The following is a 24177-nucleotide window of genomic DNA, read 5'->3' as shown; positions in this document are numbered from 1 at the left end:
ATCCAGGTTTGGTCGCCATCGATCCTCCCGGTTACATCATCCATTGCGTAGCTTCATATGGAGCTTCACCTACGAGCTTCATGTGTCTCCCATGATTATTTAGCATAAACGTAAAACTTTCAGTCGCAGGAAAGTGACAGGAAATTGGCCAGAAGCTACTGAAGTTCACAAGTGAGAAAAAACACCTCTGATGACACCTTCGATCCTGATGACATACACTCTTGGGGGGGGGGGGGGCTTGTTTGAGTAGGTAGGGCGCAGATCTTGAGGTAACAAAGGGGCTTGGATGCCCCCGCCGCTAACTCCTGTGTAGGATCCCCTAAATCGTCTGATGTTGAGGGCAGATTTGGCTGGCAGAGCGTGACTGGCAGGGGGTGGGCTATCGCGACAGGGCCACTGGTTTGGTGCTTCACACTGCTGGGTGCTTAGATGCCACCTTTTCTGCCCCAGTCCCGCCCTTCGGTGACAGAATAGCAAAGGACAAGATTCAGGTGAAATGCGCTCCCGCCTACCAGGGACTTTTTTAACATTTCATTTTAGCACACATCGCCCTTCAAAACGATAGCACCCATGAGACTAAGTGAAAGTGAGATAAAACATTATGAAGCAGGAAGAAAAACCACCTTGAGACATAGCCAGAGGAAAAGGAGGGCAGAACGGGACAGGCTGGCCACAGATTCCTGTGCTCTTTCTCTGATCACTCACTGCTTCTTTGACTCATTAACTCCCATGATCACAAAAGCGACTCTTCCCGCCCTTTACAGAACTACTTCTCTTTTGATAATGGATGGCGGCAGTTGGTAGCAGTCTTACACACACTTGTCTCCCATCTCATAATTTCATGGAGATCATTGAGGGCCCTAATGACCCACAAGCTACATCAAAGGCTGTTAAATTAGCCAAATGAAATTCTCCTCCAGCACAGAGCAGGTCTGAAAGACCTTGCAGCCCAAATGACTATTATAGTAAAAACTTGCAACCAAGCAATTATGGTGTTATTTAAAAACCATACTGTTTTTTTTTCTATGTTTGTGGCTTTTGCCCAAAACCACCCCTTTATACAGGCAGGTATTTTCCTGAGGTAATTCATAGTCAGAATTCCAGAGAGCCCGCCCTGTCCCCATATTACTTGTAGATCATCTAGAGTAAGAATTAATGGCATCTCAATCCTCACGTTGGGTTTAATGTACGATAGCCGGTGTCACGGCAGGAATGTCCGGAACCAGAGGAGCTGTATCAAATCAAACCCGAAGCCCCTTTTAAAATGTGACTGTGATTATAATAGGTCACTAATTAAAATACTCTACCCTGATTATCTGAAGTGAAAATTAAGTGAAAATATCAAACAAAATCAACATTCACCCACAAAATATTTATAAAAGCAATGGTTTTCATACATCATGACTTTATATCAATATCTAATCAGACAAAAATTTAAGCTGCTTTTCTCAGAAATCTAGCTGATCTAAAAGGTCGCGGAAGCTGTGGTTAAAGCCGAAGGTGGAGCTTCTGTTAACAGTGAGCAATGCTTACAGGATACTGTAGATCGTAGCAACGATTAAAGCGAAACACCTGCAGAAATTACTCTTCTTTTCCCTCATCAGATTAATGTAAAATGAGGAATAAGTCACAGGCCATGATTTTCAGAATAGAAAATGAGGGAAGACTAACAAATGCCTGGTGTTCAGGAAGGGAAAAGAGGGAGGACTAACAGGATAAAGTGTTCAGGGTGTATAATGAGGGAAAACTAATGAAGCTTGGTGTTTAGGGTGTAAAATAAGAGAGGACTAACAGGCCGCAGTGTTACGGGTTTAAAATGAGAGACATGGTGTTCAGAGTGAAAAATGGGAGACATGGTGTTCAGAGTGAAAAACGGGAGACATGGTGTTCAGAGTCAGGACTAACATGATATAATGTTCATGGTGTAAAATGAAGGAAGACTAACATAGACTGGTGTTCAGGGTGTAAAATGAGAGAGGATTAATATGATGTAGTGTTCAGGGTGTAAAACAAGGGAAGACTAACTAATCATGATGTTCAGAGAAAAATGAGGCAGGACTAATAGAATGCAGTGTTCAGGGTGTAAAATGAGGGAAGAGTAATACAGCGTGGTGTTCAGGGTGTAAAATAAGTGAGGTCCACCTTTATGACACTTCAGCTATGCTGCAAGAGAAAATGGTATATGCCCAGAAAGAGGCAGAATTGCCATTTTCACATAAAGACAGACTCCTTTATAGCCACAATCCGTCGCTTGCCGCAGTTCGGTTTGGGTTGGAGCTGCTATGTGCAAGGAAATGACCGTGTGGTTGAAAGTACTCCGTTATGATAGACAGTGCACCACAGAGCACTGCTATGCCTGCTGGGAAAATACTGCGGAGGAGATCTTCTGCGAGGGACATGACTACTGAATGATTTTCATTTGTTTGACCTTCATGCCAGCCACATTACGATAATCTCATTAATAAATTTAACGCAAAACACAAAACTATACCAGAGAAAAGTTCAGGGGACCATAGTTATGTAAGTCATACGTTTAAATTGAGTTAAAAAAAATACATATTGAAAAATATATATTTGAAATTTAATCTTTTCTTTCTTGACCATACGAAATAATAAAATGGGTTCACAAATTATTTACTGGCAAAAAAAAAATCTTCTAAAGCGAAACGCCCTGCGTCAGCATGACTGGTTTGCTCGTTATAGCGTTAATTTTTCACGTTGTTTAGTCACACTTTCAGATTTATCCTTAGCAGTCAGATTCCCTAACCACTCTTCAACCTGACCCAGGTTTATCACATGTGTATTCGTGATAATTTACAAAACCCTATTATTCCATATCTCTTTAAACAAGTATTAAAAGGTCCATACATGTCCTACAGAACACTCTAAAGCATCTGGGAGCTCTCACCATGTATCTACCCACCCGGGGGGGGGCACCGCTAGGGGTTCCGGGCCCCATCCCAGACCAATACAATTATATTACAAATTTTGTAGGGTCTCTGTGACATGGGGGCCTTCTGGAATCGCCCTAACCCCTATGTTCCCATTTCATTGCCAGGAATCACAGTCTTTCATTTCTTAAGCAACGTAGCCAACAGAAATTCTGCAGCTACTGTACATGCAACAACAAGCAACGACGAGACTGACTGCTGCTTGTAATCTGTGCAGAGCATGAAAAAAAAATTGTCATAAATTGCAGGCAGCTGGCAGCTTGAGTTCTGCAGATTCAGGCAAAACATGGTGCAACTGCAACTATAGCTGGGTGCAGGGCAATCACAGAATTACCCTCCGCCTAGGTCTAGCATGGGGCTACTGCAGTCTGCACTGCACACACTGCATCATTGCTATTTCTAACTACTCTGAGCGGACAGTCCTGGGTGTTGACAGAAAGTGCAGCCCAGGACCCACCGAATCCCAGCCATGGACTGAAGTGGGTTTACACCTAGCGTGTAGGTCACAGAGGGCGGACACGTCGCTTTTGGTCATTATCTTTGTCTAACAAACATGATGGCAATAAAGAAACATGTAGAATATATTCTGTGGGTGTGAGAAAGTAAAATTACTCCAGGATGAGGATGGATCTAAACAGAGAGAGAGAGAGAGAGAGAGAGAGAGAGAGAGAGCGAAACCCACGAACTTCCACCATGTAGCTCTGGTGCATCTAACTTCCTGTAATTCAGCCTTGGCCTCCCCTTCCATGCCGCACAGACCACCTGCTGCTTCATTTCTATATCCTCTCTCTCTATAACCACAGAAGACTCAATACAGACTATTTTCTCAAACAAACTTGCTCTATTTTGGAGAGGAAAGGACTGGTTATAGTTCCTGAAAAAAAAATCATTGTATGCGTTTACACCACATGTCATTCAAACGGTCATTACCATAAGGACTTAATTTACGACATCCCAATAAAAAACGTCTGTGTGATGTATGGATGTACTGCAAATTATCATATAATCATTTGGCTCTGTTGCCTTTTGAAGTTGCCCGTTAACGCGGATTTTATGGGGCTCTCTTTTCCTGTGTGTTGGATGGGGGCGTTCTTTATTTTTATTAAGCATACTCTTGCGTATTGCGGTGACAGGGGGTGTAGCGACTTAACCAAATAAGGTGGGTTATATGCACATAGTTGCTCAACTTTTCTCCTTTGCTACAAAGACGCAATTCAGCTGCTGTGTGCGTCCGTGAAACAGATACATAGTTTCTGTTTATTTCATTGTACATTTGTACACGGTGGTATTATTTGTAAACGTGGATATATTACACGCTTTTACTGCGCCGTGGGACCTCTGACACCAGCGTATGTGAAAAGACAGAGTTTCATTCAAACTACCGACAGTGGGATCGCTCTTCTTTATGTGGTGCATATAAGTGAGTATTTTAGCCGTCGCTCAGTATTGATTGTACCCTTGTGTGTTATTATTTTAACGCTGTACTTTTCTGGAGGCTTAAATGTAACTGAGAAAGTGTCAAACGAGTTTTTTTCCCTTGCTTTTATTACTATTGCCTCCCATAAACTATCCGTGATATTTAACATGCCGGTTCCAGTACGGTATTTCCGTGCTCCTTATTAATGCATTTTGCTGAGCTGTAGCGGGTAATCCCACTTCTCTCTTCTCTTCACGGCCGCGATCACTGTGTGATTAAATCCGAAGGGGGAACGTTATTGCCCGGACCGGGATGGTCAGGGTCTCTCACCTGAACACCGCAGGTAGCGCCACCGCAAAACCTGTAAATGCCGCAGGGATCAAATAAAGCTACGATTAAGTTATACGTTAGTGATCAAATCAGTGTTACAATGGGGGAAATAAATTAAAGGCAGGAAAAACAATTTGAAGTGGGATACCTCCCCCGATATTTGGAATAACGTTGGGCTGTAGCTCATTGCGAGATGCCATGACCCGCATAGCGGTCAATTTAGCACGATTTTAAACATCTGAAGTGAGGTAGTCTTTTACATATAACCCTGCATGTAAAACATTTAAAAAAATAACTCAGCTATTACTAAAGCGTAAAATGCAAATAAGTGGAACAGAGGTCAGGCGGTGCCTGTTAGCGGTGCCGACCTAATGACTATGTTAATGAGCAAAGGGAGCTGGTACCGGCCGCGTGTCAATACAGGCCCTTCATGTCCTGCAGGATTCGGGCACGATGTTAATAAAACCCCCACGCTCTTCAAACGGTCAGTGTCGCTTTTCGAGAGGCAAAATTACAGCTCTGTCGGTGTCCCCTGCAGGTGGACTTTTCTCCATTTGATAAACTGCCTCTGATTATATATGAAACACATCCATCCATCTTTCATAAGCGCTTATGCAGCAGGGGGTCACACTGAGCCTGGAGTCTCTCCTGGGAAATACATGGCCTGAGGCAGGGCAGCAGGGGGGGATTCAAACCCCGAACCAGGGAGATGTAATGGACAGCGGGGTCCACTGAGCCCCAATAAGCGGGAATACTAAATACGAGCAGTATGAAATGCCGCTGTCAGTTTTGGGCTTATTTTTTTATGTCAGGTGAACTAATCAGGCTGCTAGAGTTTGGGAGCCATAAGTAATTTCAAACGCACTGGGGGGGTTTATTTTATGGCCGGTGAGTGGCTGAGAGGGCTAAGTGCGTGTGCTCAGAAGGTTGCTGGGTCCAGCCCAGCCTCAGCAGAATAGTCAGGGGTCTGTGGGCCCTTAAACCTCCCACCAAGCTCCAGGGGTGTTGCATGTTGGCTGACCCTGCACTGTAACCCCCCCCCCACTCTGGGGAGTGAGGTGGGGTCACAAAAGAGCAGCATTTTAATGTACCTGTACTTGTGCAGATGGTAAATAAAGGATTTATCACTTCATCATATCCCGATAAAACGCCTCAGAGTGGGTCACTGGCCCCCACCCCCAATCTCTTATTTGTAGAAGTGAGTCTTGAGTTTGCTGGTGCAGAACCAGCCCAGTGGTACGAGGACACTCTATTAAGATGACACCCCTCCCAACCCCCCAGTGGAGGTAGGTCACACGTGGTCACATGCGGACCCCCCCACATTCACTGGCTGTAACTTCACTTCCCGCTTGCTGCCTCTCAGCCAAGCGCCCAGCTCCCATCTGCCCCCCCCCCCCCCCCCCTCCGAGGTGGCGAGCCCAAACGCTACCATCCACAGATGCTCTGCCGATCCCCTGCCCCGGACACGGGCACCGCAGCTGCCAGCAGCACATCGCTCAGCATTAAAGAACAGAAAGCAAGTCAGGCTAGATGATGCCAGTGAGAAGACGAGATCAGAAGCATCAGCATTTAATATATTTCTACACATCAGGCTGAGCAGGAGGTCTACACACCCTTTGACCGACTTGTTTATATATATATATATATATATATATATATATATATATATATATATATATATATATATATATATATATATATATATATATATATATATATATATTAATGGAGATAGCATGCAAATTTAGCTTTGTCTACATTGTGAAAAATCACAGATGCTTTCTTTAAATGTTGACTCAAACAAGGATGCCTTGCATATTAGTGACAGACTGTAACTGTGCGCCCTGCAAAAGGTCAGATGGCAGATCTGAAATTAATCTTCTGAAAATTAAACTCGGCCAGTTAATCTAAACTCAGCTTTATCGTGTGTTAATTTATTCAAATTAAAATGCTCAAAAACCATATCGTACAGTATAAAATATGGTGCAAAAGTCTTAGGTGGTCAAAGAAAATATTTAAAGCTATTTATCAGGGCAGTGAATGTGTATTTGCTGGGGGGGGGAACGATTTAACAATAGAACTTATGCAAATTAAGAGTAACACGATAAAAACGAACAAGAATTTCTTCAGTTCTCCAAAAAGTTACCGACGTCTTGTTAGGTGGCTAGATAAACACGCTTCAGTCCCCAAAGCTCTCCTCAGAGATACCTCAGCCATTACATGTATTTGTTAAATGTCACCACCAGCTCACTTAATTAATAAAATTAATTAGTTTAAAAGTTAAATGAGGTATTGATTAGCCTTACTAGGTGTGCTAGTGGTCAAGTCAAAAACTAGAGGGATAGTTGCTGTAAATCCTGGAGTGACTTTATGAGTCCTCAGTACACAGAGGATATTTAATATGATGGTTTTACGCCAACATGAAGATCATTTAAACATCGTTTTCTTTGACTGAAGACTTTAGCATGTAGTGTACATGAGGATGATCTCGAGACCCTTAGCAAACCGCACCAGTCGTAATCAGGACGACATTATCGCTGCTGTTTCAGGCAGCGTGTGTTGCCGTGTGCACAGCGAACCAGACCAGGAGTCCTCTTATGATTCCGATTTCTGTAATTAGATTATGATGAAGGAGGTGCTCTGTGTTCCTCCAGAGTGGAATGTCCCGCCGCCTCCGTGAAGTCTGTCCAGGGTTTGACGGAGGTGACCAGTTTGCACGCTGGCGTCTGCATCCTACTGACCAGCTTTGAAACAGCTCATTATCGTATTTTTTTTATTTCATCATCTGTTTAACTTCCCCTTTTCTTTGTTTTTCTGCCTTCAGTGACTCCCCACGCCGCCGTCTGACCGTGAGCTTATTAGCTCCAGTCGACGAGCGAATACCAAAGATGCTGGATTGCGAAAGTGACATTAAATTTTCTGCCGAATGATAGAAAAGCAGAAATGCAGCCTGTGGCGGACATAGATGTACAGTCCGTGGCGCGTCGGGCTCGTCCTCTTAGACACGGTTTAAGGGGCGCCGCAGAGAGGCGCGCCGGTTAATCGATTCTTCTGCTCTCTGGATCACATTAAGTCAAACCTTTGTTCCTGAAAAATCCCACAAGCTATTTAGAAACGAAATTTAAATAGCGAGCCGTCACACATTTTATTCCCCCCGTATATCCTGTGAGTAGATGGCTTCCCTCTCTCACAGTTATTAGAATAATAATTCCTTTAAGTAAAAATTTCAGCAATAAAACGTTAAACTCTGGCGTGTCGACATCGCAGCGCCTGCTGCAGCCCGTCCATCTCGAACGGACCTCCGTCTTTATTCAGTAAAGCAAAAAGACGATCATTTACTTTAGACCGAAGCAGCATTCTCCATCGTCGTCGTGCGCGGCTAAAATTCTTTGTGGTGCGCTGTGGACGCCTCTAGCTCCTAAACGCGGGTTATAATTTGAATGATGGCTGGGTCACCGAGGACCGAGGAGACCGCACGGCCAGGAAGGCTGCCTGCTGAAAGGCTGCTCTTCTGGGCCACAGACTCTTAGCTCTTAGCGGTATTATATAAACAGCAGGTTAATCCTCTGTGAAGGGAAACGGCCATGATCTGATGGAGACCAAGGGGTCATGTGACCTCCTACCTGTACGTAATGGAACTCGCTGTATGATATGTAGCCATGTAGCCCAGCCCTGTAAGTAAAGCCATTCTGTGTAAAATATCTGCTGTGTATGGCTCTCTACTGCCTCCTACAGGTGAATTAAGGGTCCATCCTCGAAGCCCCGCCCGCTATCCGGCTCTCCCCTCAGGTTCTTGACTACAGCATAGCTTCTGCTTCCATATCTAATCCCAAAGCCACCAGAAAGCCGATTTCCAAGCCCAGCTAAGAACGTTCCAGGAAGCGTCCCTGATTCTCCCAGCACAGAGCTGCCAAGCCAGCGTCACTCAGACCATCAAGTTTGGGGTGAACTGGGGGGCAACGTGTGACTCAGCAGGTCAGGGCGCGCTGCCTGTCATCAGAAGGTTCGCCACTTAAAATCCCAGCGTTACCAGACTGACTTCGGTGTGGGTCCTTAATGAAACACCATCACTGTCTACCTGCTTTATCATAGCAGCTGTCGGTGTGTTATCGCTGATGGTACATATAATTCTTATAGTTTATACAATAAATGTCAGAAATTCACCATACAGTTAGCATGCTGCAGATCACTTATTTCGTATTCTCATAGTCTGACTATTGTTTTTTGTAAGAGTCACATGGGCCTCGGACACTAGACCCGAATCTCAAGAACTCCATTTCAACGTCACTTATACTGTGACCCAGCATTATTGCGAAATAAGCCTGAAAGCGTGACCTTTACAGTACGGCGGCCCACGTATAACCCCTGCGGACGTTTAACTGTCTCCTCTGCTTCACGTTTCCAGTTATCCAGGGGAAAAAAAACATCTTCCCAGCTTCAGGAATCTCTCTGGTTACATGTGTGCAGGATCACCTTCTCTGAGGGAAGAGACCTCCCCCCTTAATTTATGATGGATTTGCTGACCAGCAGTGTGGCTGAGCTCGTTTGGAGCAGTTCACGGGTTGAGAGAGATAAGCCTGGTCTTTGTGAAAATAAGCGAGCTCTCGCTATAGAAAATCCTCTATCGATCGCTCTGCAGGAAGGTGTCCAGCCTGCTCCCTGTTCCATGCCAGTCTGTCCTGATGGGAGAAGTTTTCATCTCTCTCCTTTATATTTCTGTCCCCTGCAAAGATAGCCGACGTTGAATAGAGATCCAACAAAATAAATACATGTAGTATATCAGTTCTGAGACCTCAAAGCCAGTCACTTGACGGTGGACTGTATTTGGTAAAAAATAAAGAACGATGAGAATGGGTGGTTTTTATGTGAGCTGATGAAAATGCTGTCGAAGGCAGTATCCGATTCTAAAGCTCAGGTAATTGGAACAGTTTTTATCAGGCTGGAACGGGAGCCAGACGGAAAAGACCGGAACCAGATAAGCGATAACATGACTGCAGGGGGCATGGAGGGGGCTGGAGGGGCACCTTCCTCACTGAACTTTAGAGCAGCAGGACTTTAGAGCATCGACAGAACAATGACACTTAATAACATTCATGTAGCTGATGATAGTTTATCTTTTATTTCACCCCAAAGCAGCATTTTTTCCTGTTTTGCAAAAACAGGGTCATAGCAATTGGGGGTTAAGGGCTTGGGCAGTGCTGCCTTCGCTGGGATTCGAACGAGGGACCATCCAATCACAGCCGCAGTAGCCATACCTGCTGAGCCACATTCCAGCCACCTGCATGTAAACTTATATATCAATTTATTGACCTAATCGGCTCCACACTGTTCAGTAGGCAGACAGTCAGCCCTCTAAGCCTGAACTTCTGCATCCTGTGAGTTCTTTTTCCAAAAAGACACCCCCTAACATGAAGCGGACAGAGCCGTCATCTAGTTGTGACCTCAGAGGTGGCCACAGGGTTGGGTGGGGGTGTGAGCCGGGGTTCTGCTTCGACGATGCACATGAGGAACCGAGAGGAGGAAGCGTGGCCCAGTCTCAGCTCTCGATACGGCTCTGCAGCTGTTTTCGGCTGCCAGGAACACAATGCAAATGAGCCGGTTTCTGACATGCGAGGCACTGCATTAGCTAACGGAGATTAACTGCAGCCACTTGGCACTGACCCCCAAACCCCACACAGCATGCAGGGCCCTATCAGGCATGTCTGTTACATCCATAGCAGAGATAGTCAAACGTATCCTTTAAAAGAGTCACAGGTGTAGATTGAACAATTGAAACATGTATACAAGTTTCCATTTCCTTGTTTTGTCTTGCGTGTGAATTTCACGTACACAGGCAGATATCTGACTGTCACACCTCAGTGTGTCTAATGAAATGTCCCCCATGTGCCTGTCAGACGGTCATTACACCTTATACAAGTGCCCCCAATTAGCTTGCGTTGCTGCCCCAAATTTCGAGATAGAAATCAGCAGATACGTGTCCCTCTGCCAGAAAGGGATGCATAAACATTTCCTCGCAGATGAAGAGAGACCCCACAGGGGAGGCTGCCCCTTTGCGTAGTCCTGAAGTGTCATGCGGGTGATCAGGAGTGAGAGGAAGGGGAGCCTCATGCACCATAGCAGGATCAGGAGCCCAGCTACAGGCTGGAAACGTGGGATATTTGAATGGAAATGCCCTCAATGCTGCAGGCCCCACCCCCTAAGTTTCATACTTGCTTCCCATAGGCCAGCCACGGTGGATGCTGGCTCCCGTTGCTGCACGTGGGCTGCGGTCATCAGCTTTGTAACAGGTGAGGCCACACCTACCCAGAAGCAAAATGTGGTGGAGGTGTGGGTACAAATGGGTACAGATGGGTACAAGTCATATTGCTAAAGTGCTCCATCATGCATTTATACACTTATATGTACCCTCAGACACACTTTTTCACACGGTAAACAAACAGAGCATTTCTTTTGAAAACTTGTGCCGGTTGTAAATCAAACCACGTAATTTTAAAAAGGGCAAAACTACAAAAGCTGTAAAATATTAGCCTGTGTGAGGCAGCATTAAATAACAGAGGCGCCGCTAAACACAAAGCCTCTGTTGCCAGGGTTATTGGTTCACATATTTTTTCCATGACCTGAACATTCCTAAACATGCCAGACGGGAGACCTTGGTGGGGGGGGGGGGGGGGGGGGGGGAATAAAGCAGCCGCAGATATAGCAGCTCGTAGAAAGTTCCCTGGATCTGATAGCTACATGCCCAGAACCGCTGGCTAGTAACTGGTTAACCACACAGCTCTTGTGTTTACAAAGTCCCCAGTCCACCTACTAACCAGATCACCTCTCGGATCTCGTCTTCTCCCGCCGTACACTGCGGACCCTCAGAGACAAGTGGCTCTCCCTCCCTAAGAGTTTCCCTGCCCTGCCCCATCTATCATGGAGGCCATTGCGAAATATGACTTTGACGCCACAGCCGAGGATGAGCTCAGCTTCCGGAAGGGCGACATTCTGAAGGTGAGCGGGAAACTAAACGGGCTGCCAGTCGCCGTGGTGCCAATTACTGCCCGCCCCCCGCACTGTGTATGGTGCGAGAGAGGAAGCCCACGCCATCTTCCCATTGCACACAAGCATGCTTCCCTTTACACGATCTCCCTCCGCTTCCCCCAGATCCTGAGCAGTGATGATCACTGGTACAAGGCGGAGCTGCATGGACATGAGGGATTCGTGCCCAAAAATTACACAGAAAGGAAGGTACCCAGGTGAGCCTGTGGATACTGTGCAGGTATTGCCTGTGCCTGTATGTGTGTGTGCAGGTATTGCCTGTGCCTTTATGTGTGCAGGTATTGCCTGTGCCTGTATGTGTGTGTGCAGGTATTGCCTGTGCCTTTATGTGTGCAGGTATTGCCTGTGCCTGTATGTGTGCAGGTATTGCCTGTGCCTGTATGTGTGCAGGTATTGCCTGTGCCTGTATGTGTGCAGGTATTCCCTGTGTGGGTGCGTGCATGTGCCCGTACACCCGCGGGTACACCCCCGCGCGCATGTACGTATGTTTGCATAACCATACGTCCCCCGCCCCCCCGCCAGTTGGTTCCATGAGACCGCCAGTCGCTCCACTGCGGAGGAGCTGCTGATGTCCCGCACTGTGGGCTCCTTCCTCATCCGCGGCAGCCAGAGTTCTCCGGGGGACTTCTCCATTTCTGTCAGGTGGGCCTGCGAGAACCCCCACCTCCATCTCCCGCCCTGCCACACACACCATACACCACAACATCCACGGCACTCAGGGCCGATTCTGCGGCCTGTAGGAAGGCTTCCCCCGTATCCTGCAGCCCCCCCACACTGCACTGAGGGCATGGAGGATCCCACACGCTATTTAGACCACTGGGTCCCTTTGCTATCCAAAGGAAAGTATTCTGTATTTATTTGGTTGGTGCTCTACCTGCTGGCTAGACTGAGCACTGCACGTGCACTGAAATAGGATTTGTCCAAGGTGAGTTTGCTCTGTCTCCAGGGACGGATTACGGACCGGGCCAGCGGGGCCGCTGCCCAGGGGCCCTTGGGGTGCAGGGGGCCCGTGGGGCCCCTAGCCCAAAACAATTTGCAACGCTTATCAACAATGTATTTTCGTTTGTCTATTTTAGAGGGCCTACATTCTTTGATCCTCTGCCTACAAGGGCCCCTGACCCTATAGGGAGGGCGTTTGGCTGCCAAGGGCCCTTGAATTGTGGTGGTTGTGGTGGTGGTGCTGGTGGTGGTGGTGGTGATGGGGGGGGGCTTGTGAATGTTTTGCCCAGGGAACCCACACAACCCATAATCCGTCCCTGTCTGTCTCACAAGGCAGAGGCGACTCTGGGGGCCTTAAGTCAAAGTAACCCTCCAACTCCCACCCCTCCAGCATAGTCAGTTTTCCCACAATTGTTTTAGCTACACATCTAAATTAATAACACAAGAAAAGACATTTCAATAAACACAAGTCCTGTATTTTCACTTTTGTGAAAAACGGAATACAGAAATATAGCTGATTTGCCGTTGCAATGTGCTATCTGTGTAATCTGGTGCATTGGGGGCCCCCCCTCCAAATTCGGGGCCCTAGGTGTCCTGTCACTACACCCAGGGGGGGTAGGCACCGGGGAACGGAGTGACGTGTGCCCCCCAATGCTTATCTTGGCTTCAGTCATCCCTCCAGAAAATAATCATTTATATGTAAAATTTTTAAGCTGTGTCGCTACCCCCGCCCCCACTATCAAACTCTCTCCTACATGATTTGTCTTAAAGTAAATGGGTTTCTCAAAACTCATTAAATCCAGTGAGTGCTCTGTGATATGGACGGCGAATTGCCCCTTTAAACCCACCACGCAACAGGAATAAATTATTGAAAAATCTAGCTGCTCTATACGGACTCCCTGAGACCAGAAGGTTATCGGTTCAAATTCCGAGGTCAGCAGAGTCATTTCGCCATTGAGCTCATAACCCGTAGCTGCCCCCCCCCCCCCCCGGGACTGTCTGACCCTGATCTCGAAAATTTATGTCACTTTGGATAACTGCATCTGCTAAGTCAGTGTGATATGATACGAGGCCTATCATGTTCTTACGAAAACCTGATACACTGTGGTCCAATACTGTGGAAAAACCGCTGATCACATCGTCAGCCTGAATGTATAAATAAGAGAGCCATGGAAAAGAGCTGTTTGCCCCCAACCAACCAGACGTGACCCCAAAGCGATCCGTGTGCCCCACAGACACCACTGTGATGTGCAGCATTTCAAAGTGATGAAGGAAAAGAAAGGCAGCTACTTCCTGTGGACGGAGAAGTTCACCTCCCTGAACAAGCTGGTGGAGTACTACAAGACCAACTCCATCTCCAAGCAGACTCAGATCTTCCTGAGGGAGGACAGGCCAAGCGAGCCGATCCCACCCATGCACCATCAGGTAGGAGAGTATCCGCCCCCTGCAAATTCACAGCGCCACCTGCTGGGCCCCAGTGGAGTTTCAGTCACACGCACATATGCTTGGAGTATGGAATAGTCTTCCTGTTAGTGTAGCGCAAGCTAAAACCCTGGGTTCCTTTAAATCAGAGCTAGATAAGATTTTAACAGCTCTGAGCAATTAGTTACGTTCTCCCCAAATGAGCTTGATGGGCCGAATGGCCCCCTCTCATTTATTTCTTATCATTTATTGGCGCGCGACTTAAGGTGGCCATGCGCCCCAAACGACAGCCAATCAAATGAAATTCAAACTAAATCAAACACTTCGCCGAGAGCAGTCCGACTTCAAATGAGGCCACCTTGTTAGTTCATTGTCACGCCACAATGCTAGAGGGTGCAGAATGCTTTCAGTGTAGCAGCCCTACATAAAAAATGCAAATAAAGGTATTATGATGAGTGCCGAGTCATTTTAATAAAGCAGATGACAGCCATTTTAGAATGGAACTTGCTTTCTTTATTAACAGCTGCTGTTGATTTAATAGTAGCAGCACCACAGACAGGGAAGCCAACAATTTAAACGACACTCACTGTCTTTAGGGTGTAGAGTCAGCGCAGTCTGGAGGCACTTAGGCCCCCATGGGACTGAAGCTGAATCCACGCATACACACACAGGCCTAAAGGGGAACATCCCACACTGCCAAGCATTTCTAAAATGGGAAACCCGAAAGACCCTGCGGTATAGGGGTTTTCCGAGCAGACAGGAATAGCACAGATCTTCACACATGGCGATTGGGTGATGCAGAGCCTGTGATCTGTCTGTAAGGCCTGTCCCACCCTCTCAGCAGGGGAAGAGGGGAAGCGGCCCTGAGGGGAGGAGTTACCACTACGACGGCCTTGGAGGTTCCCCGTCTTTCAGGAACTTTAACACCATACCCCCTGTTCAGCAGGTACTGAGACACTCACCCTACACACACACACCTCCCGCCACACAGGAGTTTCCACCCGCATGCTGACTGTTTCACTGTGAAAACAAAAGTAAGCATCCTGCAGCATCTGTGAAGGCTCACTAGCAGGCTGCAGGTCACTGCACTAGGCTACATTAGTCTGCGTTATGCTGCATTAGGCTGCGCTAGGCTGTGTTAGGCTGCGCTAGGCTGTGTAAGGCTGTACTAGGCCGCGTTAAGCTTTGCTAGGCTGTTTTATGCTGCACTAGTCTGCGTTAAGTTATGCTTGACTGAGTTAGGCTGGCTAGGCCGTGGTAGGCTGAATTAGGCTGTTTTAGGCTGTACTAGGCTGTGTTAGACTGTGTTAGGCAGCATTAGGCGAGGGCACCTCTCTGATGACGGGTCTCACTCCAGCAGCAAACATCCTGTAGCCACATTAACATACAGACACCTCATGACGTTTACTAATTATAAACCTTCATGCACCAACCGGCAAGGCTGATAAATAAAACACTACAGGCAGAGGAAACTCTGTCCTGCTGCTAACACAACGCTTGTAAAATCATCCATCATGCAGTTTCTAAGATGGTGGATTTCTTCTTCAGTGAGGCGTTCTTTCTTCCGGAGTTAAACCTGTGCATGTTTCCCTGCCCTCTCAGCCCAGGAGGAATAATATGGAGGAGAGAGCTCACACCATCGGGGCAGTGGGGAGGAGCAGTCCCTTTGGCCCCGCCCCTGTGCCCCGCCGGGCCTCTGACACCATGGCACTGACACAGGTACTGCCCATAAAAGCGTTCCTGGTTCTCTCTCTCCCCCTAAGGCTATTACAGTATGTCCCACATTTCTGTTACAAAACCTTTCCCTGTCCCCATGCCGCCGCCTGTTCCCAGAGGTCCACCAAGCAAGTGAGAGCGCTGTACGACTTCATGGCGGAGGAGGCGGACGAGCTGGGCTTCTGCGCCGGGGAAATCCTGGAGGTTCTCGACTGGTCCGATCCGTCGTGGTGGAAAGGAAGACTGCAGGGCAGGACTGGCCTCTTCCCAGCCAACTACACCATGCCCATCTGAGTAGTGCTGGTGGTTCTTCCCTGCCTTCGGGACCATGGTTAACATATAAGGTTTCAGAAATTTACCACTAAGGATACGGTTGCCAGAGATAAACAGCACCGAAGCTGTACATACTGACATATTTTGTTGTTTTTTTCAATCTAAGCTAAATGAGGTCTACAAATTGCAGTGGTGATACCTTTTGTGTAAAAACCTGTGAAACTCAGTGGTCCAGTTTACAGTGGATCAGAGCAGATTCTCATTCAAGCAACTACATCCATTTGCTGAGACACATTTAATGTACAGCTCTAGAAAAAATTAAGAGACCACAACAAAATATTTAGTTTCACTCATTTCGCAGTTTATGGGTCTGTGTAAATTTTTATTTTTTTTTTTTTGCAAACTACAGCCTGGCTCTTCCCTGCTTCTCTTTGATGAAGGGCTTCTTCCTTGCTTTATGGGTCTTCAGTCCTGCTTCTAGGAGTCTGATACGAACTGTCCTAGCAGTGCACTTCACAGCTGCACTTAATGTCTCCCATTCCTCCTGAAGGTCATTTGAGGTCATCCTCTGATTTATCAGGCACTGCCGGATGAGTTGACGGTCATCACAGACATTAGAATGTCGCTTCCTCCCTCTGCCTGGCTCGTTTTTGGTCATTGCCAGTGTCTCCTGCTTCACCTTGTTCTTGTGTACTGCTGTCTTAGAAACTTTGAGCCTGGAAGCAGCCTGCCTCACAGTGTAGCCTTCTGCCTGCAGATCTAGGGGCCTGTACTATGAAGCGAGGTTACTGGCTTATCAGGCTAACTTGTCAGATTTAAGGTAGTTTGGGCAAAATGTAAATGAACGAATATGAAGTCCATTTAAACTGTGGGACCTTAAATCCGACAAGTTACCCCGATAAGCCAGTAACACAGCTTTGTAGTACAGGCCACTGGATTAAAACAGGATTTAACAATGCAGATTTATTTTTTTTAAAAACAGTGGTCTCTTGATTTTTTTCCAGAGCTCTATATATGAACATAAGAAATTGGGAGCAAAACCGGCTCTGAAAAAACAACAGGAAACAGAAGGCTGCCTCTTACCATTTCACACTCCATCAGTAATATAACTGATTTAATGTATGATAGATATTTTCCATCATCATAGGCAATCCTACGGTAAATTTTAAAATGTAAAACACACAGAAAGAAAATTAAGTTAAAATACACAGAGAAACGGTACATTTTACATCGCAATGAGCTGTCTAACGCCGTCGTCTGCAAGTCAACCGAGAAGTGACACTGATAAGCAGAAACAATCCCCCGTGTATGTGAACATACTTGGCCAATAAACCTAATTCTGATTTTAAAGTCGTCTGTGTTGTATTTATACCCTACAGCAAATGATAAATATAGCCTACTAATAAACGCTTGACATTAGTACTCTCTGTGTACTGGCGATTTTTTTTAAACCCAGGGCAATATACTTCAAATATTAGCCTGAAATATTATTTGTGATTCAAATATTGGTGGAATAATATGTTAGACCAAAATAATAACTAAAGGCACTTTGCGCACCGGTTACCTGTACTTGACAGTTTTTATGCAAAACTTGCGGCAGGTGAATAAATCCCCGAGAAGCTTACCTGCCGGGATGATTGACAGCAGCGCTGCGTCTGTGTCGTATTAATCCCCCACAGCAAATGATAAATATAGTCTACTAATGAACGTTTCACAAGTTTATTAGTTCTCTCTGTGTACAGCAGCGCTGCTTAGCCCCGCCCCTTTTGTGAAAGAGAAACTTACCTGCCAGGTGAGGCGGATGATTGATAGCAGCGCCGCTTAGCCCCGCCCCTTTCGTGAAAGAGAAGCTTACCTGCCAGGTGAGGCGGATGATTGACAGCAGCGCCGCTTAGCCCCGCCCCTCTCCCCACGCTCACCTAAGTCACAAAGGTAAAGGGGATCCGCGGCTTCGTTCTCCGGGCCGGGCACCGTCATGGCCGAATCCCAGCTGGGCATCCTGGACGACTGCCATGTCAACGAAAAGGTGCCGGAGTGGCGACCCGAGTTTTACTACAGCGAGGAGCAGCGGGCGGCCGTCGAACAGCTGCTGCGGCACGGCGATGGCGCCTTCAAGATGCAGCTCCGCGACGACAACGCGAAGGACTTCCTATCGGCCCGGGAGGTGAAGACCATCCGGGACACGCTGCAGCCCTACGCCGCCGACAGCGACGATTCGAGCTGCGGCTCCCCCACACACTCGGGGCTTCCCTCCACCTACTGGCCGCAGCTGTCGGACACGGAGCCGCCGCCTCTGGACATTGGCTGGGCGGACGGGGCGATTTACAGAGGAGCGACCCGGGTCTCGGTTCACACGCATCCGCCCAAAGACAGGGGACCGCACATCAAAGAGGTGGCCCGCAGGATGATCCAGGAGGCCAGTAAGGTAAGGGCAGCTCGCCGGGATGCCTGCCTACCGGGCATTTAACGCGCACTGCTGCTGCATCGCCAAATTTACATTTTTATACTTTTACACTAATCTATATTTACATAATACAATATTTAAACGGAGGTCAACAGCCTGGAAAAAGTTACTTATACTGCCCGGTGCGCTGCCGTGAAAACCATGCGGTCTTTTATAAGTAAAAAAGGCTGCGCATTTGGAATCACCTGCATCATCAGTGATATAGAGACACCGTCATGTCATCTGTGTGATTGACGGTTTCCATACACGGGTGGAACAGATTCCCCCTCCCTGCACAATGAGTGTAATTTAACCCTCCCATCTCCCTAACCTCACTGAATTACTCCCAGCTGCATGCTGTGAATTGACAGGGAGTGGTTGGATGTCCCATCTTGACTTTCTAAGGTGCTGTAATATTCTTTCCAAAGATGAGATCGCTCACAATTCGCAGGTTCTATACTTAGCTATACAATATATAGCATAGTTTCTGCACTGAGCAATAAGCGGTGCTTATGATGAGGAAACTGGAACTAGTTTTCCTGTTTGACACATTAATTAAAATGTTCTTTTCGCAGCAGCGATGCGATATGAGGGCTCTTTGTGTTGCCAGCACCTGCACAATATGGAGTTATTGACACGTATTTTAGTCGCGGTGTCGAGTCGCCGGAGCATATCCGCGTGTCACCACAAGGGAGGGTGTGACAGGTTGTAGCTAGAGTGCATCTATCGCATTTTTTGTCTGACCTTTGTACCAAAACCCTGACTAGCTACTGCTTGCTTAACATGCACTAATTTTTACGCTGTTTTATACAGACCTGGCACAGTTTTGTTGCAGCAGGAATTCCTTGTTGTGCGATTTTGATCCTTGGGGGGAGGGGCAAGTAAGCAAACACGTTTCTCGGTTTTGTTCGAAATTAACGAGGGAAGAGTGACAGTCGCAGAGGTACGTAAACGGTTTTGGAAGACGTGACATTCAGTGGCTGTAGGATGGAGAGGTGTTGGGGCAAGTCGAGGTGCTTAGACAGACACACACGCCACACACACACTCGCATGGTTCTGGAAAGTTAATCACTCAAACCAGACCAACACCGATCTCCCAGCCAGAGCTGCCAGAGCAGCCCCAGGGCATGATGGGAGAATCGCAGAGCACGTTGTAACCGCAGGCGGATTGGCCTGCGCACCTGGGGGGAGGCTGGGCCTCAGGCTCTGTTGTAAACAGCTATTTATCCCACTGAGTGTAACAGGAGAACCTGCCCTGCAAACACTAGCTCCGAGACCAGCGGCTCCTGCTGGTGGACAGCAGTGCGGGTCATGCTCTCGCAGACAGCAGTCAGGAGCTGTGCGGCAGGGAGAGTCGCCTGTTTGCACTAAGGGTGCGGTGTGGCGGTGAGCGGTGCCGATTGGTTAATAACCTGTAAGTAGGCCAGTGAAGCACAGTGTGTGCTGGCAGTGCAGTGACACGAGAAACTTCTGCACTGTGGCTTTGATCTTTTTTTTTTTTCTTTCTTTCATTTTTTTGGTAAATAGCATGTTGGTGTTTTGTTTGGTTTCCGATTCACGGTTGTTAGGAAAAAAGGGGCCTTCTGGATTGGGGCTGTTTGAGTGAGACAGACGGAAAGATGCTGACACTCGCTTACGCTACTGACCTTACCGTAACTTGACTCGACAAAATCCCCCGCCAGGCTCAGGGGGGGGGGGGGGGGAGAGTGAGCTCCCCAGTGTGGTAATCACACGGGACCTGGCCGTTAAGCTTGCCTCCCCCAGTCACGCATCAGTTACCAAGCGACAGATCAGAGATCAAACTTCCCAAAATAAACCAGGAAATTTTTCATTCTTGCTAAGCCAGTTACACAAGGTGATTCCCAAGTATAAAGCGTGGGGCGGGGGGGGGTCTTTCCTACTTATTGTTGGGAGTACAAGTATCTGTGTGTAGGGCTATTTGCTATGGGCCTTGATCAGGAGATTGAAACCCACAAGAGTCTGGTAAAGGGCACTGATAACTAACCAGCTGGCCCTTGTGTAAGGATCTGCTCACAAGGTGCCTTCTACAGGAAGACCTTCAATACTGCTCCCCCCGTTCACCAGTGGCTCCCTTTCCCCGGCACTGCAGGTGATTGCTGTGGTCATGGACCTCCTCACTGACCTGCATATCCTCCAGGACCTGCTGGACGCCATCCTCAGGCGGGGCGTGTCCGTCTATGTCATCCTTGAGGTCAGAGGTGTCCCGCACTTCCTGGACATGTGCAGCCGGCTGCAGGTCACCGCGCCGCACCTGCGGGTGAGGAGCAGCAGGAGGCGGCGGGCAGCCGCCCCTCTCCGTTTCTAAACCATGCCGGGTGGTACGGATGTTTGCGCTGCGATTTAGGCAGCCTTGCGTTTGCTCGCTCTGGGCCTCACGGCTATGTGTGTGCCTCTTTCAGAGCATGCGGGTGAGGTCTGTGCAGGGCTATGGCCTGGCCCTGTCACTGGGGCGCCTCCCCGGCTCCCTAGGCAGTAAGTACATGCTGGTGGATGGGGAGAAGGTGATGTTCGGCTCGTACAGGTGAGAGGCGAGCCCCGCAGCATCCTGCCCAGCTGGCTAACGGCCGACCACGCTAACCACTGCTCTGCGTTGCAGCTTCACTTGGAGCTGCTCCCGCTTGGACAGGAATGTGGTGACCGTGCTGACAGGCCAGGCGGTCCACGTGTTTGACGCCGACTTCCGGGAGCTGTACGCTGCCTCCCAGCAGGTGGACCTCTACAAGGAGTTCCACATGGCCAAGCCAGCTCTGCCGGCGCCCGTCTGGCCTGCGCTGAACCACAGGGTGCCCCCGACGATGCCAGCCTCCCGATTCCAGCAGGAGTCTGGCCAGGTCCGGCTCAAGGTGCCGGCCCACAAGTACCACAACCCCAAGTACTCCTTGGTGGTGGGGAGCAGTTTGGGCTTGGCGGTTTCCCTGCAGGACCTCACCATGATCAGGGAGGCCCTGGGCACTGAGGAGACGAGCCCTGACCCCCAGGAGGTCAACCATCAGAACCATGACAGATTCTCCCTTGGGGTGGATAGCAGTGGTACGGCAACAGCCAGTGGAGTCAGAGCGATGAAGTCACATGCCTCCTTCAGGAACTTCCCGAAGGGGAGGCTGGCCAATCAGAATGGAGTGGCAGAGGGTGAGGACACGCCCACCCCTTCAAACCCCTCCCCCGACACGGACGCACCAGATAGTGCCGACTCCGAGGAACTGGACGAGGACGGCTTCAAGGTCATTTTCTCGGAGATGCCGGCGCATCTGAAGGGGAAACTGAGAAAGCCCTCAAAGATGAACCAGAGAAGCATGTCCCTGCAGGCGGTGAACGCGGTGGATGAAGGTACGTGGCGAGTTACCGCCGGCGGGAACACACAAACCCCCGGTCATTCTGTCTCTCTTCTCTCCCCAGGCTTTAAAGGGCGTCGGCGGCACTCGAAGAAGCCTTGCATCCAGTCCTGAGTAAGAGAAGGCGGGGGAGGTCCAGCTCTGACACCCCCGAGACTTCAGTGGATAAAAGGCAGGAGCAGGCGTCTGTCTGTGAAGTCTGGCACTGTGTAAGCGTGGAACCACACGCATCCCGTTCAAAGCCGGTCTGATGTTCCTGCGGCACCCTTTTCCATTCACGCAGATGGCAGACACCCCCCGCTGGCCCTGAAAAGTGGTGCAGTCCACAAGGTCAACAGTATCACATGTCACGGGTGGCAACTTTGTAGCATGACAAATATTTGGTTACTATGTTGCCATGTTTCACACATCCTGGGGGGGGGGGGGGGGGCAGTCTAATGTTTACAAACAGCTCATAGGAGCACCATGCATGTGGGACACCCTATTTAAACCAGGACTTCTGAGCAAGACACTGGAGTCCCAGATACCGGAACATTCTTCTGCTGGATGTTGCACAACGACATGATGAATTTAACAATATATGAAACATAATATGATATAGCTCGTATTATTATATATAAAATGACAGTATTGTTATGGGTGGTAAATCTGGGCGTTAATCAAACATCTTGGCATTTTTTAACAATGCAAAATCATGATTGAATTCTCCATCATTTGATGTGATGAGCACAGCTGTACTTTTGCTGGTTTACAGTAAAAGTTTGTTTTGCATCCTTGCGTGCGCATGCGGATTTTCATCTGACGCAAACCAAGGCCTTTTGACTAGAGAATGCAATGTTGAATAGTTACCAGCAGGTGGCGTCGCGTTTAAGAAACCACCGAAGGCACAGAGAAATAACAGAAATATTATAGGTAAAGTCAGTTTTGCTCTCAGTGCAGCCGGCTGTAGCAGGTTAAAAATTTCCTGAAGTAGCGGAAGAAACCGAAACCGTTTGCTCACCGTGATGCAGGCTGTCTGATCGTGCATGTTTATGGATGTGCACGCTCGTAACTGTCAGTGTCTGATTCTGTTTATACAGTGTACTCTGTGCGTAAGGTATATATTTCCATTTGCCTATAGTGTTCAAATGAAAGAGATTATTTATCAACACAGCACAACAAAGTCGTCCGCATTTAACCCACGTGTAACATAGCATTCGTGGGGGCGGCACCTTGCTCAGGGTGTCAGTAATACCTTATTGATCGAGGATTCAAACTAACAATATGCGGTCTCAAGTATGCTTTCTTACCAATTAGACCGCCAATAGTGTTCATGTGCATATGACCATGTGCTCGCCAGACTGTGGACCGTGTGGGTGTAGTGTGCTGTGCTGTGCTGTGCTGTGCGATGCGGTGAGTCTGAGCGCAGCCCATCTTACCTCGCTTATCGCCCTCGATCTACCCGGGCGGGGAGCGAAACGGGGCGGCGGAAACGCACAGGAAGCGGAGGTGGGAAGGAAGTGGAGCGGTGAGCCTCTCCGCCCATCGCGGAAGCTGTTATTGATGGGGCCAAGACGGGGTATTTGAGGGGGAAAATGGTGCACGGCTTTTAAACAGGCAGCAACCTTAACCTGCATACACGCAGTCTGGGTCGCAGCAACTCTATCTATTACCAGCTTTGTTCAACACTGCGTTGAGAACCTCTGGCCAGGACTGATAACCCACAGCTTTTTAAACCGGTACACTTGCTCCGTGCCTTACTCTGAGAAATGTGAACTGAAACAATATGCTCGCCAAAAAAAGATATTAACCGCCCCCCTCTGCCGATAATCCTGCGTCAGATCATCAAATCATCACATGAACCGTATATCCGCTCGTCTCCAAGGCTTCGCCCCATCAGACCCATAGACTGTCAGTAACACCATTCAGTGAAGTCACGGAAAAATGACCAGTAGCTGCCATCTGCTGGCTGATACGTGAACTACAAGGCCATAACCACACATCGGGAAAATCTCCTACGGGGATGTGCATTCTATTCCGTCTTAAATGTGAAAAACTGTCAAATCTATAAAATTCTTTTGAGTAAGAGACCAACACCACCTCATGTATTCCCATTTATTCCATTGTCTCAGCATGCATCTCTAACTCCGCTTCGGGTGACTGCTTCTCTGAATCATTACCGTCCTGAAAGGACTACCCAGGATGGACCGCGGCTTGCCTTGGAGCATCGTTACTCCGCTCCCTGATCGGATGCGCATGTGCCAACCTACAGCTATACCGATACCTGCGCGCATCCCTGTTTATTGCGCGGGG

At 48.2% G+C, this 24177-nt stretch overlaps 2 protein-coding genes across 4 annotated transcripts; both read left to right on the top strand.

Annotated features, from left to right (window-relative positions):
- Nucleotides 1–3962: 3962 nt before the first annotated feature.
- Nucleotides 3963–17439, top strand: LOC125718529 (growth factor receptor-bound protein 2-like). Of its 2 annotated transcripts, none has more exons than XM_048992440.1 (9): nucleotides 3963–4371; nucleotides 10921–10985; nucleotides 11563–11691; nucleotides 11845–11936; nucleotides 12262–12381; nucleotides 13914–14103; nucleotides 14945–15046; nucleotides 15703–15819; nucleotides 15934–17439. In XM_048992440.1, exons 3-9 carry the CDS (start codon nucleotides 11614–11616, stop codon nucleotides 16108–16110), a joined length of 876 nt encoding a protein of 291 aa, XP_048848397.1. In that variant the 5' UTR covers nucleotides 3963–4371; nucleotides 10921–10985; nucleotides 11563–11613; the 3' UTR covers nucleotides 16111–17439. The 2 variants fall into 2 exon arrangements, with proteins under 2 accessions (XP_048848397.1, XP_048848396.1); XM_048992439.1 differs by having other exon boundaries at nucleotides 3972–4371; nucleotides 14942–15046.
- A 527-nt stretch (nucleotides 17440–17966) lies between these two features.
- Nucleotides 17967–23380, top strand: LOC125718526 (protein FAM83F-like). Of its 2 annotated transcripts, XM_048992435.1 has the most exons (5): nucleotides 17968–18514; nucleotides 20643–20810; nucleotides 20953–21074; nucleotides 21150–21880; nucleotides 21950–23380. In XM_048992435.1, exons 1-5 carry the CDS (start codon nucleotides 18065–18067, stop codon nucleotides 21997–21999), a joined length of 1521 nt encoding a protein of 506 aa, XP_048848392.1. In that variant the 5' UTR covers nucleotides 17968–18064; the 3' UTR covers nucleotides 22000–23380. The 2 variants fall into 2 exon arrangements, with proteins under 2 accessions (XP_048848391.1, XP_048848392.1); XM_048992434.1 differs by having other exon boundaries at nucleotides 17967–18514; nucleotides 21150–23380.
- The last annotated feature ends 797 nt before the right edge of the window (nucleotides 23381–24177 follow it).

This window comes from Brienomyrus brachyistius, chromosome 22 (assembly GCF_023856365.1).
Source record: "Brienomyrus brachyistius isolate T26 chromosome 22, BBRACH_0.4, whole genome shotgun sequence".
NCBI lineage: Eukaryota > Metazoa > Chordata > Actinopteri > Osteoglossiformes > Mormyridae > Brienomyrus > Brienomyrus brachyistius.
This window is presented reverse-complemented; position numbering and strand designations above follow the sequence as displayed.